Genomic DNA, 16081 nt, shown 5'->3' on the forward strand with positions numbered 1-16081 from the left:
ATACAACGTGCTTCAGCGAGCAAAGCAGCCCTACTTGCCGACCTTAAGGCTCTGATTCCCGATCCTATTTACACCAAGGTAATCAATACTTTATGTTACCAGGCCGTCAGAGAATCAGATCGTTATTGTGCCCGACAGAAACGTAAGTTCAATACTTTAATTAATGAATCCCATCAATTTCGGCGCCAGCGTAATGCCCCTCTCACAAATTGCACTGATTTCGTATTGAACCTAAGCAGTTATCTGCAGAACAAATAAACTTATTGACCCTTGGCATGACATTTGCCGTTCTTCCAAAGCACCCACCGATCACCGACATCGCCTTGGGTGTGGAAGCAAGCTTATCACGCCTTCCAGAAGATGTAGCCAACGCAATCCGCTTAAAGACTGCAGCAGTTCTACACCATGCCCGCCCCGTCTCTTCAAACCTCAGCCGTATACAGATTTCTACCGTCAAGGCACTGAAACGGGATTCATCCATCGTCATTCTACCGGCGGACAAAGGCCGTCGTAGGGTTGTAATGAACCACACTGATTACATGGCGAAAGCCTTACTGCTCTTACGAGACACTACCGTCTACAAACCCTTAACCATCAACCCCAACAGGGCTTTGGAACGATGGGAGTCAGAGGTGAATATCCTCATCAACACTTGGCTGAAGCAAGAGAAAATCAAACAGTCAACCCTTATTCACCTCCGTGCCTCCGGGTGTCAGATCCCACGGTTTTACGGCCTGCCGAAGGTGCGCAAAGAAGGCACACCACTAAGACCTATTGTATCCTGCTGTGGATCACCGACTTACGAGTTGTCTAAATTTGTCTCGAGACTTCTTTCTCCTCTAGTTGGCAAGACCACCTACACCGTCTCCAACAGTGTTGAGTTCATAGAACGGATCCGCACTATATCCATCTCGCAAGATCAAGTCATGGCATCGTTCGATGTCGTATCACTCTTTACCTTCATCCCAGTGGAACTTGCCATCTCTTGTGCAAAACAACTCTTGGATAATGATGGAACCCTTAGCGACAGAACTAGACTGACGCCCGATGACATTTCCGCCGCCCTCAGACTGTGCTTAACAGGGGGTGCAATCATGTTTAATGACTCGATCTACCAGCAGATACATGGCACAGCCATGGGTTCCCCTGTCAGCTCGGTCACAGCAAACATCGTGATGGAAGAGTTAGAGGGACGTGCGTTTACACACGCACCAGATCACATCGCCTTTTGGTGTCGCTATGTAGACGATGTGTTCGTAGTCATCCCTAGAGACTCAGGTCAGTGACTCCTAACCCACCTCAACTCACTATCGCCCTTCATAAAATTCACGATTGAGCTGGAGTCGAACAACTCTATACCATACCTAGATACACTTGTCCGGCGCGAAGACACATGCTTGAAGACGATAGTTTATCGTAAGCCTATGTGTGCTGGCCAATTTACCAACTTCCAGTCAGCACACGCACGGGGCCACCTCCTCTCAACTGCCCGAACCTTGCGAACTTGCGCCTGGACACACTCCAGCTCCGCAGATGAAAGACGCAAAGAGATCACCAGAGTCAAAGTAGACCTTACGAGGTGTGGCTACCCCATCGACGTCCTTGACAGGTGTGATCTACAAGCACGCGACAACGTGACGACCAACAGCAACGCCAACAGTGACGAGTCATCCACGAGGGCATTCATCCCATACTACTCCAACCTGTCACAGCAGATCGGTAGAATCCTAAAATCGCATGGGATAAAGTGCATTCAACTCCCAGGCAAGAAACTGCGTTCTCTCCTTTCCAACATAAAAACACCTGTCCCCACCCTTCTACAGAGTGGTTTGGTCTATCGCATCTCTTGCCGTGACTGCACGAGCTGCTACTTTGGAGAGACTGGACGTCGACTCGAGAAACGTCTCTCAGAACATAAAAAGGGCGATCCGTTTGGCAGATGTAGAACACTCAGCTATCGCCGAGCATGTCTGGACAATCCACCACGACATCGACCCACACCGCGATGTCGTGGTTGTGGACAGGTCTCACCATTACCTGAGGCGTACCTGGTTGGAATCGCTAAATATAAAATGCTCGGACACCGCTTTGAACAGGAACAGTGGTTGTCAAGTTAACCCCATCACAGAGTCAGTAATTCTATCCATAGACAAACGCTGGTCACGTCACTTAACCTACTTAACCTACTACGAAATATTTAACCTACTTTGGGACTTTACTTGCAAGCCATTTACCCCCCCCCCCAGTAAACAGATTACGGTACGCTTTCTCGAGACTCCAGTGATTTCTCTGTTCCGGCTTCTATCTCCCCCTGAAGGTCTCAGCTGAAGAAATTACCTAGATTACAAATCTACACTGCCGTCTGCTGCCGAGCTACAGTCCTATCTGCTGAATTCTATTGAATCCTTTCCGGAACTTCTCTCCACCATCACTACTGGCTTCAGACTAGCTGGCCTTAGCTGCCAATGCGCCATAAAAAACCAAATCAAATCAAATCAGACTAGCTTATGCGGGATTCCCCTTTATATATATATATTTTTTTTATTTTCTAACCTTGTCATTTCATTTTCGTCTATCCTATCAGGTGTGTGCAAGACGATGGTTAAGTGAGTAAGTCTATGTGTATATTCGCTTCAGGTTTCTGGAGTGGAATTACACTTTCTTCCCCTTGAGTGATCCCAGCTCGCTTTGGCCATAGCCTACCTTTACGAAATTGTAAAGGTAGGCTATGGTACATACATAGTTGTGGCCCACCTTTCCACGGTGTAGACATACACTGGGCAAACTTTCCAGGCGATCGCCTTCCTGGTGATTTAGTGGCCACAAACAATTAAACAACACTTACACTGCAGAAACACAAGATTATATTCTTTTTTTTTGGTTTACAGAGTTCTGTATCATCACAATATTCCACGGCAGGGTTGAGCTAAAGTTCTGGAGCCGTTCTAAATAAGATACTATGCATGTCTACATACCCATATATGATATGCATGTGCATGACGAATATGTCGAAAACATGACATATTCGTCATTGAATTCTGAGAACGACAAACTCGGCTAAGGAGTGAAAAAAGCACCATAAAGTTTCCCGCGTCACTGGCAGGATAGGAACTCAGGCTTTCTCCACAGGCGAAGGGCGGTGATGATTATAACCACACAGATTCTGCAACGAAGTTTTTTTTTTGGGGGGGAGGGGTAGTTTGAACTTCCATTTCTTCAGCAAGTTGCCAACTGTTCACTTGGAAATGTTTAAATCCTAAGAGGTAGCACGCACAGATATTTTCTTAATATCACACTCAACTATCGTCCGTCTACCTTCCCCTTCTGAGTGTTTGTTAGCTCTTTTCGTGTTTATATTAATCGTTCGGCGTAAAAGGTTGTAATGAATTCCAGTCTAACTGCTGATTATCTCATAAGCTTTTATCTATGCCTTCTAACTTTTCAGTTGATCAATATATCATTAAATGGAAATTATACATAAAATTCAATTAAAAATTAAAAAAAAAAGTGTTGAAGAAGAACTAAGTTATTACCTTTACTATCACTACTTTGGCGGATGCTGCTCCTGGACTGTTGGTTGCTGCAAACGCTGGTATGATGAGCGTCGCTTGTGGCTTCCTAAAAATATTTACAAATAATATCTTTCTATCTGGGCTTTGTTATAATATATTTAAATATAATGCAGGAAGAAAAAACCGTAATCTAAATGAATAATTGCTGTGATCACGAGAGAAGCGGATAGTAGTAAACACCAATGTATTAGGATAGCTTTCATATTTCTAACAAACACCTAATTTAATTACATTTTCTCACTCAGTAGTATTCCTAATAATTTCCTTCTCGGCTTAATTACGGCACATGCTAGTATCTTCTTTTTGAAATAAAGTAATAGCTAAGTATTATAACAAAATATCATTTAAATTTAATACTAATGGAAAAATCTATCATAACGAAGTCAAATAAAAACACAATGAACACTGCACAACAGATGAAAGCTTTAATGCATATTATTATTTCCGTATTATACAAAGGTAAGACAAATCAAAACGAGATTTGGACTGCTAAGTTGAAATTATGCGCCGCCATGGATCATCAGTAACAAATGATCCGAGAAAGCAAGCTTATACAGCCACAGCAAAAAAAAAAAAAAAAAAAAACTTCACATTTTACCTGTATATCTGCTCTAATAATTTTTCTATTTCTTCCTTGAATTTATTCAAACTAACCACTTACACGATACCGGATATAAATCTGTTCAAACAATCAACTAACCGGTGGCTGAAGGAAAATTTCCGAATATCAATCTGCAGTCATCCTTCCTTCCTTAATTTCAATATATGCCTCCTTGGGTGTCTGACCAAGCGGTGTGATACTATCAGAATTGAGCTTACCCGACTCATTCAAAGTCTTAAACACGTCAATCTGATCTCGTAGATGCCTAGTCTCTAAACATTGCAATTTGCACAACTGAAGCCTTTCTTGGTACGAGTACCATTTTGTTTCTCTCACTAATCTTGCTCTTCTCTGCACCCGTTCCGACACATCTACATACATCCTAAAATGACGCTTACAGAACTGTAAGTAGCACTAGAGAAGTCTTATACAACAGAATAATCACCTCCTTATGCTCACGAAATTCTAGTATACCATTTACAGAACCCCATGAGCTGTCCTGACAACCTGTCTGCTGTCCAGAGAACTTCATATCCAACTGCACAATTATCCCCTAGGTGTTTTTAATTCTCCACTACCCTGACTCCGGTACCATACAGTTGATATGTTATTCTGGTATTACTAGTACCCATGGACAGTACCTTGCTAGGCGCCTCCGTAGCCAGGTGGGAAGGAGCAGCAGTGCAGTGCGTAGCACACGCTTCTTGATTAGAGCGGGGTTCGAGCCCGTCACCACCAAATACGGAGGATGCGGAAAGGTCAGGGAATGACCACCGCATATCCCGGAGCAATATGGCCTTAGTTGCTAATGCTCCTAAAAACCAAATAAACAAACAACAAACAGCACCTTGCCAATGTTAAACTTCAGCTAATAATTCTTATCCCATCTGCCTAATTTTTCTAGATCTTGTTGCAGTAGCATACCCTGATTTTTGTCATTAACCACCCTACCTACCTACCTTCGTATCATCTGAAAACTTACACATTAAGCCTGATTTGCATTCATCAATATCATTAATAAATATAGAAAACAACAATGGACTAACCACTGACCCTTGGGGACTCTACTAATAGCATTAATCCAAGAAGAGCAGTGCCCACTGATAACAACTGTCTTCTCCCACTCAACCATCTCTTTATCCATAGCTATAACTTGCCCTTAATGCCACATTGCTCCAATTTGTACAGCAGTATTTTATGCGCAAAAGTATAAAAAGATTTTCTGAAATGTAAGTATCTTCTTCTTCTTCTTTAATGCTGCCGAATGGCGTTTGCGACTTCGTTTTGATATTGTTCTCTGTCTAGCGCTGCGTGTAGAATTTGTGCTGTTGTCATGTGAAGCCAGGTGTTGATGTTATCTAGCCATGCCATTTTCGGTCTGCCTGGGCGTTTCTTGCCTTCGATCTTTCCCTCCAGGATGAGTGGTAGTAGGTGATATTTTTGTTGGTTCCTAGCGATGTGACCTAGGTATTTGCATTTCCTGCTGATGATGGTTTTGAGCAGGTCCCGTTCCGTGTGCATGTCCTGCAGGACCTGTGCGTTGGTTATCTTGGCTGTCCACGGAATTTTCAGCATTCTTCGGTAGAGCCACATTTCGAAGGCCTGGAGCTTTTTTGTAGTGGCTGATGTTAGAGTCCAGGTTTCTACACCGTAGAGCAGTATTGGCCAGATGTAGCATTTCAATGTGCGTAATTTGAGCACGATGTTCAAGCTTCTGTCGGTGAGGAGGGTTCTCCATTTGGTGAATGCCTGCCTGGCTTGTTCAATTCTGCTTTTGATTTCGGCGTCATGGTTCAGCTGGTCATCAATGAGTACTCCGAGATACTTGAAGCGGTGTATTTGCTCTAATTTTTCGTTGTTTAGTTTGATCGTGATTTTGCTTGCAGTCCTGCTGACCTTCATCACCTTTGTTTTCTTTTTGTTGATTCGTAGCCCCCATGCTTGGCTTTCTATGTCCACTTCGTTCAAGATGGTCTGTAAATCTTGTTCTGAATCCGCTATTAGTGCTGTGTCATCGGCATATCTTAAGTTATTGATGTAGTGTCCGTTAACTTTTATGCCGATGTTCTTGTCAGCCAGTGTTTGGTCGAAGATCATTTCCGAATAGATGTTAAAAAGAATGGGAGATAATGGACAGCCTTGCCGGACGCCTTTTTTTATTGGAATTGGGTCTGTCAGATCGTTGTCATAGCGAAGCCGGGCTGTTTGATTCCAGTAGAGAGTTGTAATAAAGTTGATATCATTGTTTTCAAGCCCAAGTTTTCTCAGTCGGTCAATTAGGCGGTCGTGGTCTACTGAATCGAAGGCTTTCTCGTAGTCAATAAAACATATATACACGTCTTTTTGATGTTCATAGCACCTTTGTAGCAATATTTGTAAACAGAAAATTGCTTCTCTGGTGCCTAGTCCCCTGCAGAATCCGAACTGTGTGTTTCCTAGTGCACTTTCGCACTTACATCTTATCCTTTGCTGAATCACCTTGAGGAAGACTTTTAGCACCTGGCTCATTAGACTGATCAGCCTGAAGTCTTCGCATTTCCGGCTGGTAGCCTTTTTTGGTAGGGCCACAAAGATGGATTGGAGCCATTCGGATGGAATGTCGTTGTTGTTGTAGATTTGATTGAACCATTTCGTTAGTTGTTGGATGTTGCTGTAGTCTAGTTGTTTCAGCAGTATATGATATCAAAATTATTACTTGCAACCAGTTCCTTTGTTAGTGCGTCATAGTATACAATCAGATTGGTCAGATAAGAGGGGCCCCTTTAACAAATCCATCGTGCGACTGCAGTATAACTGCATTCCTGTGATAAATGGTCAGGCCTTACTTCATTAACCAGCGTCTCCATTAATTTCCCAGGAACTGAAGTTAAGCTAAGAGGTCTGTAATTACTCACATCATCCGTTGATCCCCATTACGAATTGGACATTCGCACTTTTCCAATCCGCAGGGATCTTCCCTGAATCCAAAGATGCTCTCATAATAATGACTAAAATTTTGCTTACCTCCTTTGCTGCCTCCTCAATATCATTGGATACATCCCATCCATCTGACGTGTCTTTTTTTTTACGTTTAGCTTCAACAATTTCTCTTTCACTTTCCTCTCAGTTACCACAAAATCAATTTAGTTCTCTGTTAGAATTTGATATACTTCTGGTATCCTAACCCCCTAAAAAATTCTTCATGTGTGAATGTAGATGCAAAATACCTATTTAGTTTATCAACAACCTGAATATATATTCAGTTTGTCGGTAATCAATATCTATTCAGTTTGTCGGTAATCAATATCTATTCAATTTGTAGGTAATCAATATCTATTCAATTTGTAGGTAATCTATTCAGGTTGCAGTAACCTGAAACATCTATTCAGTTTGTCAGTTTAAACCGTTCATATGCAATGGAACAGTAATTCATCCCTTTCCTTCTAGGATTTACATAAGTAAAGAAGTCTTTGCTGCTTTTCTTTGCTTTATACTTCCAGGGTGGACGTGTAATTTTAACACTTGAAGTTTTCATTTTACTACCCTCGCATAACTGCTTCTAATTTAAGCTTACTCACAAAAAAAAAAAAAAACCTGCGTGAAAGCCGCTATATCAGGAATTACCATTTTGTTTTCTTCGCGATGCGAATTATTAAAAATGTAACTAATTGCAAGCTCCAATTTTCTGGCATAAAATAAAACGTGAAGTAAATATCACGATAGTGTGTTTTTATTTATTTATTAGTTTTTATTTTCTTTTATTACAAAATAGTTACTCATTACAGAACGCAATGAAAGGTGCGTTCAATATAAGTGTACAAATGTATAATCGATTTCTTCTTTAAATGCGGCACATAAAATTAAGAACTTACAAATATTCATAACTAAAATAATTACTCAGACAACAGATGGCGATTAAATTTAGTGGCATGGTTTATAACCACATAAGTACTAAATACGGTAATGTTCTTGTATTGTATACATTTTGTGAACTCCACTCATTTTATTTGGTGGTCTCGCAGTACAAGCAGAAAATTTTATTTTCTTAGGTTTAGATCACTTGCGGAACGAATGCGTACGGAGATCTGCAAGTCGGCGACCCCTGCTCAATATCACATACGGGAGGATTGCATTATTTCTTAGCCACACACGAAATTATAATATTATATTTGAAGTTAATAGTTCGTCCCATGACGAATAATTAACTTAAAGAAATAGAATTGCGTCTATATTTCGGGACTATGCTGTTTAAGACGTCAAGTTCAACAAACGTGATGTACTAAAATGAAATTAAAATTAAAAACTAAAAATACAATCTTTGGAAAAAGTATATACGTATATACTTTACGCATAGGTTCAACACTGATGAACTTATACCCAACAACCAAAATGGGTGACTATTGGATGTAAGTTTCAGTTAATCTAAAAGGTGAAGATGCAAGTAGTTGTATAAAGGAGAAAAACTGAAATGCAGATGCCAGTAGGCATTTCAAGGAGAAAACTGGAATGCCCATAGTGCGTGGTTGTTCTTAAAAATCACATGCGAACTAAGAGAAACAATGCATCTTGGGCCTCCAATGTTCATATCGTGAATACTCCGCATTCAAGCTCTTAAACAAGTTAAGATAACGCAAGCCACTTTCTCAATCTTCATTTTAAATTTAATTTCACCAACGCTGACAAATCAAAAAGGTAAGTGTATTTTTCCCAAAGGAGTTCTTATTACAAATTTTGATTTACAGTTTTTCCTTTTAATTTCTTTCTAGCACTTCAAGTTAACCAAACTTCACGATGAGAGGTGAGCCATGAAATATAGAAACATTTGTTATTTTGTTCATTAATTCATACACTGATGTGCAAAATTTAAGAACCAGTCAGGTTCTTAAATCCAATGTGTGAACCTGTAGATTCTCGTAGGAGTGGCCCGGATATGGAAAAAGCATACCAAAGGAACCCCGTGAGGTACAGAAATGATGAAGGAAACAACACTGACACAACAACCGAAACAAAACGGTACAGAGGGACTTGATTCAAAATTGGCAACATAGCACTGGCTGCCATGATACAGATGCATCACTGCCAAAGATGGAACAAATGGAAGAGGTGATCCTCAGTAGGAGATATGAGATATGGCCACCTCTAATGCCAAAACAGGCTTTGCACCGCCTGTCCATACTTAGAACTATTTTGTTGATAAGGTCTTGCGGTAACATCGTCCATTCCTCTGTCAGCGCCATCTTCAGATGGTGAACATTTTCTGGTGGGTGTGGACGTGCCGCTAGGCGTCTCCCAGAGCGTCCCATATGTGTTCGATGGGATTTAGATCGATGGAACAGACAGGCCAATCCATACGAACAATGTCTTCACTTTCCAAAAGCATATCAACAGCTGCAGTGCAATGGGGTTTGGCGTTATCATCCATAAACACGAACTCGGGGCCAATGGAACCTCGGAATAGACGCACATGGGGAAGGATTACCTCAGTACAGTAGCGTGCACCAATTACAGTACCGCCTTGGACGGATGTATGTATGTACACAACTCCACTATCTGGAGTTGTGTACATCCATCCAAGATAACGCCTCCCCAGATGAGAACACCTCGACCGCCATATCGATCCCTTTCAGTGATATTTGCAGGGTGATACCGTGTGTCAACCTCTCGCCATATTTGCTGACCTCCAGAATCGCTGCTGAGACTGAATCTACTCTCATCAGTAAAGAGTACCTTAAGTAAAGATTTTGTGGTTGTAACCTTTAGAAATAGTGTTGGTCCTTAAGTTTTGCACACCAGTGTACATGGAACTTATATGTACAAATAAACATTTCCAATAACACAGGCCAACAAGTATTTTTCATCAGAAAAAATATATCAACCAGATAGATCTTTAGACGTTCATTCCAAATCTGCTTTCGGTTTCTAGTATTTGTGACGACACCGATTACATGAACATGAACATGGCATGATGAGACTGATTACATCACTTACATGCCTATTCGGCCAACCTACATGAATATAATTTTATTATTATTGTTTATACATTTATTTATGTAATTGTGTGAATATATCTATATCTTGTTTGTTAATTCAAAATTTAATTACTTAATTATAAATTGTTTCAGGTAAGTTTCGGTGAATTACTGAAATCCACTCATTGTCATGCCTGTTTGAATCACCCCAACAAATCCAATGTGTGAATTCTCTCCTAACGAAATTACAAAGTATATTAAAAAAATTTTACCATTTATACTATGTTATACTATGGTTGTCTTCTAGGTGACCAGAATGAGGCATGGGCATCTTATGTTATTTGTACTTCTTGTTCGAATGGATTACGCAAATGGTTGAACAAAAAGGAAAACGTCGATGCCGTTTGCCAGACCCGTGATAGGAGAGCCAAAAAGACTATGATGGTCATGGTTGTAAGATATAAGATCTTACAAGTTAATTTAAATGACGATAGCTGGGTTGTCTTTCACAAACTAAGAAATTAATTTTAAAAAAAAAAAGGTTAGATATAGTGATATTGAAAAATGAAAAAAATGTTACAAATTTAATAAAATAAAGATAGTGGGTTTTTCGCAAGGTGAGATTAAATCAGGAGAAAATTTAATGAAGGGATGGAGTAAGCGTGAGAATAACTAGTAGTAGACGGGTAAACTGGCAGCTCCCAATATAGACGAAAACAAACAGGGACAGCAGGAATAGGTATCGGGGGTCATTTGTGAATAGGCGTGAAAGGGGTTGCTCGGGAGCAAACAATAGGACGGGGGACCGGATTAGTCGAAGCGTTTCCTTTGATCGGTTACACCGTCAGACTAAACAGGAAGTAGGTGCACTTCAAATGTTCGGTTTCAAATTAAGACTGGCGTCTGGCTGTCTGTAATGGAAGGTTTCTGATGCTTTAGAAGGCAAGGTCCGAAAATGGAAATAAGTGTTTATGGCGGTGGCCGGTCGACATCAAAGGGGCATACTGCCTGGGGGAAAAAAAGACATTCAAAGGGGAGGTTACATCACGCGCTAAAGGGACAGCATGGGAATTTAATATTAGCGAATGAAACGGAACGTAAATTTAAATAGAAAGGGGAAGATTGGTTGAAGTCTCGAACGGAGGCGGGCCAGCCAAAAGGGGTGGTATGAAGTTCAGGGGAACAAAAAATAGAGAGCAGGAAAAAAAAAAAGAGTCATCTCTCGAAAAACAAGAAAGAAGGAGTTTGGGGGGGGGGGGAGAAAAAAAAGTAAGTCGGGCAGTGTAGAAATGTAGGGAATGATAGAAAGGGGCCTAAAGTGTATGAAAGAAAATAGTTAATGGTAGGAGTAACGGGAAGGGCAAGGATGATAAGAAAAAGGGGTTATGAAAGACAGTAAGTGTGTCAGACAGTCCTCTTGGAGCAAGATGCATCAGAATTATCTTTAGTAAGGGAGGAGTTGCGAATCAAAACGGAGAAGGGACGCCAGACCCATGCAGCCAAGAGTTCCGGAAATCTATCTGAAGCAGATATAGAAGAAAGCAGATGAAGGAGAGCCATAGAAGATAGCCTAAGATGGAAACCTGAAACCTCCCTGGAAAGGAAAGAAAAGGATAGAAGTAGGTGAGCACTATAATAAGTACACTAAGTTAGCTAGAAGGACTGTTAGATAAATAGTATAATAATTAAAGGGGGTTAGTACTAAATAGGAAATAGACGAAAGTTTCTCTCTGAAGCAAAAATACTAACAGAGTTTATTATGTTTAAAGGGGTTAGTGTATAATGGAAGGGAAAACTAAGGAGTGAATAGCAGATGAGATTGATATAACAGATAAATTTTCTGTTTATACTCCGGCATGACAACCAAGTCAGTAGAATTTACAATAAATCGTCAATACAAATATTTATCGTATTTAGTAGTCACGAGCTTGAACCCCGGTCCACTCAAAAAACGTGTGCTATGCACTCTCGCTCCTGACCACTGGGCTACGTCAGGCCTGTGTTCGGAAAGGTAGTAACCTTTCAAAGAAAGATTCTGAATATGTTTTAAAGTTATAGACAAGTAAGTTATATGAGAAACTCTGAATGTAATAGTTTATTGATGAAGATTGTTATTTTATCTGAATGACTAGTGACACGTAGAGACTTTAGGAAAGTTAAGACTGGTCTACAAATATATTGTAACAAAGTGGGGAGAACACTGAGCATAATGATGAAAGTAGCATATTTGATTGTTAATGTAAGAAACGGAATTGTACCTGGGAGTAATGAATGAGTATAGTGAATGTATAAGTGTTAGGAGTTAGTTAGAGCAAGACGATTGAATCAGGTGTTTTCATTCAATGGTAAACTCAGATTATCTAGTGAATGGAAATGTGATGGGAATGATTGTGCAATATCTCTGAGCTGACTTTGTATATTAGGAATGTATGTTTTCTTTTATTCAATTGTATATAATAGTGTATATGTGTATGTAATAAATTTTATGTTTTGTTTTCACTTGAGGCCTGTTAGTCTAATCAACACAAGCCTTGCTTGCCTAGTTAACAGCTTGCTCTCCGCAATTAGGCGAGAGAATCCTGGTCTCTGATTAAGGGGAATCAATGGAAATTACCCTCAAGAGCTTGAGAATCTTCTGTGATATTTGCAGAGCATAGCAGTCAGGTGGCAAAGAGTGGGGTCTTGTAGGTGTGAGAGCACCTAAGAAAACCTGAGTTAAATGTATAATAAGACAAAAGGAGATGATAATAATAATAATAAAAGGATAAATCCCCGAAACAGCAAAAAAAAAAAAAAAAAAAAAATCCCCCCCCCCCAACATGGTCATTGTTACTTTTGTTAATGTGAATGCAACTGATTCTGAGCGAAAAATAAGCACAGGACTGTTTATCCGAACGTGGATTCGGTGATGATACCAGTTCCTCACAGTGACAGTAGGCCAATTCTGGTACCTCCATTAGTACGGACTAGGCGCCTCCGTAGCCAGGTGGGAAGGAGCAGCAGTGCGTAGCACACGCTTCTTGATTAGACCGCGGTTCGAGCCCGTCACCCAAATACGGAGGATGCGGAAAGGTCAGGGAATGACCACCGCATATCCCCGGAGCAATATGGCCTTAGTTGCTAATGCTCCTAAAAACCAAATAACAAACAGTACGGACTAAATTCTTTAAAAGAAGAAATGGAATGCGATGAAGGTGCGATTGGCGAGACTTGGGAACTTTAGTCAATCCTGAGTATACACCAGATGAAGACACGCCGGAGCCAGAATTGTTTACCCGAGATGGGTTGAATGACATCATTAAACATCTAGACCTCTCAAAAACTAATGCAGAAACATTGGGTTAAGAAGAACGTCAAAGTGTTTCACTATAGAAAAAATAATCAAGTTTTGGTGAAATTTTTTTACAGTAAATGGTCTGCTACTGTCATGATATCCATAGAGTTTTTAGGAAATTGTCACAAGTACATATCACATCTAAATAGCGACCCCTCACAGCAAGTTTGAAAACTTGCTGTCAGGGGTTGCTATTTTTAAAACCATCAATCCCCACTGGCCACTAGCAGAACTAACTTTTGGGGGCCGTTCTACATAAGTTAATTCTGTTCATTAAAGGAGACCTGAAGACACTACTCAAAGCAATTCATTTATCTGAACACGAACTGATGAATGCAACACACCGCACTCAACAATGGAATATCTGCGGTGACATCAAAGTCATTGGTATGTTAAAGGACATGCATGGAGGGTTCAAAATATTGTCTCCTATGCCTGGGATAGCCGATCTACAGCAGCCCATTACATTAGACGTGACTCGCCTCAAAGAAGAATATATGAGATAGGAAAGACTAAGTGGATATAAAGATTTTCCTTCCACCTCTCCACATTAAACTTGTCCTAATACTGAGTTTTGTGGCAGCGATGGGTAAGATGAATTTAAGAGGATTTCATTACTTAAGTAAAGAAATTTCCAAACATTAGTGCCCCGGAAGTGAAAGAGGGAATCTTTGTGGGGCCTCAAATCAGTGAGCTTCAGCAGAATGAAAGTTTTGCTTTCAAGTGGCTTTGTGCAAACTTCATTGGATATGGCTTTGTGGAAACTTCTTTGGATAACCACAGGATTCACACATACAAGTATAGAGTTCAGAAACTGCTTGATGGATATAAAGAAATAGGATGTCGCCTGTCGATGAAAATTCACTTCTTATGTTCAGGATTTTTCCAGAAAATCTTGACACGGAGAGTGTAAGTAAGTAAGTATAAGTGTGTTTAGGGTCAAGCGGCACCAGGGGTTTCCCCCATCACCGCGTAGTTTACATTGTGGTGTGTTACAGCATGCTGTAAATGCCAGAGATTTAAAAGTGTAAGTAAGTGTAAGTGTAAGTGTATTTAGGGTCAAACGGCACAAGGGGTTCCCCCCATCTCCGCGTAGTTTACATTGTGGGTGAACCAGTTGACTGGAAAAGCCAGAGATTTAAAAGTGTATGGACTTTGTATATGTGTGATGCCTTGTACCGTTGTTCATCTGGTCATTTAGCCGCTGGGCCCCTACTGAGGCCCAACGTTGCCCCACTTACGCCCCGTGGAGGCAGACCAGGAACCCAGTAGTCTGTTTCACTCTGGCAGGTCCTGCCACTTAATTTCCTGAGATTTCGGCGGCTAGGACCTTAAAAAAAAAAAAAAAAAAAAAAAAAAAAAAAGAGACAGAAACGCGTCGACGTAGGGGTAGAATCGCTTAGTTTTGCTAGGCCAAGTTATGGGCGTAAGGTAATTTAGATATGTTAGGTTTTTGGGTAGGGCTTTCGCTAGCTTATAGATAGAGAGGGGGGAGGCAGAAGGCTGGGGGGAGAAAGACAGAAATATGGGGCCAATAGAGTAGGTAGCCCCAGTTTTCAGTGGGACATGCCCATGTCCCACCAGAGTAGAAGATATAGGGTGGAGAGGAGAGGAGGACGAAAATGTCCCCCCCTCCCCCCAGGGAAGTAGGTTTAAAGGTGAAGGAGGCTAGAGTGCCCTCTTCAGATCGCCATATGGCTATTGGCAGCTATTGTTTCAAGTTTCTTTATTCATGGGGCAAGCTCCGTCCTTGTGCTTGTGTCCCTCATCTTTAGTTGCAGCCTTTACATTGTGCTGGCTGGTGTCTCAATAGTGGTACTTGATGTCAGTCATTGTAGATGGTGATTAATGTCCTTCTCCTGATGAAGAGGTCTTGTGCGAACTGGGATAATGCTCTATATTCATCCTCAGTATCTATGAAATGGGATTCCAATCCTTTTGGTAGGTATCTTATTTTTGTTATAAGTACTCCTCTGAGGTCTTCATATTGTGGGCACTCGTACACTATGTGATTCCAGCTTTCTGTCTCCCCGCACGTACAGTTTGGGTCCTCAGTGAGTCCGAATCCGTGCAGCTTCTCATTGTAGGGTCCGTGTCCTGTTATTAGAGATGTCAAATGGTACCCTGGGAAGTACCAGGTCGGCTGTTTTGGGTTGTGTGGGTCTTGGATCGTTTAGTGTCATGTTTTTCTGGTCGTTTAGCCGCTAAACCCCAATTGGGGCCCAACGTTGCCCCACTAACGCCGCGTGGAGTCAGACCAGGAACCCAGTATCTTATATGCACTCTGGCAGGTCCTGCCACCTAATTTCCTGAGATTTCGGTGGCTAGGACCTTAAAAAAAAAAAAAAAAAAAAAACGGGGGCACTTAAGTTTAGAAAAGCCAGGAGAGGTTAATATGGTTCAGTTTTCAGTTTAGAAATCGTTAATTTTGATTAGTTATGTGGGGTTTACGCTGGCATATTAGTCAGAGTAGGGGGAAGAGACTGAAGACTGGGGGGAAAGACAGACGTATGGGGTCGATAGGAAAGGCAACCCCAGGTGGTCAGTAAGGCATGCCCATGCCTCATCCGACGAAATATATGGGGTGGTAGGGGTGTGTGTGTGTATACTGTGTCAGGGTGGTTCC

The 16081-nt window shown here is 41.1% G+C and overlaps 1 protein-coding gene across 1 annotated transcript in view; it reads right to left on the reverse strand.

Annotated features, from left to right (window-relative positions):
- The window catches only part of LOC150078287 (uncharacterized), a 910840-nt gene that overhangs the window by 775622 nt on the left and 119137 nt on the right, over positions 1 to 16081 (reverse strand). Inside the window, 1 exon segment of the mRNA XM_090384522.1 lies at positions 3534 to 3618. Coding sequence (XP_090240648.1) covers positions 3534 to 3618 — 85 coding nt within the window.

This window comes from Mastigoproctus giganteus, chromosome 11 (assembly GCF_048544385.1).
Source record: "Mastigoproctus giganteus isolate SK-2022 chromosome 11, ASM4854438v1, whole genome shotgun sequence".
Classification (NCBI taxonomy): Eukaryota; Metazoa; Arthropoda; class Arachnida; order Uropygi; family Thelyphonidae; genus Mastigoproctus; species Mastigoproctus giganteus.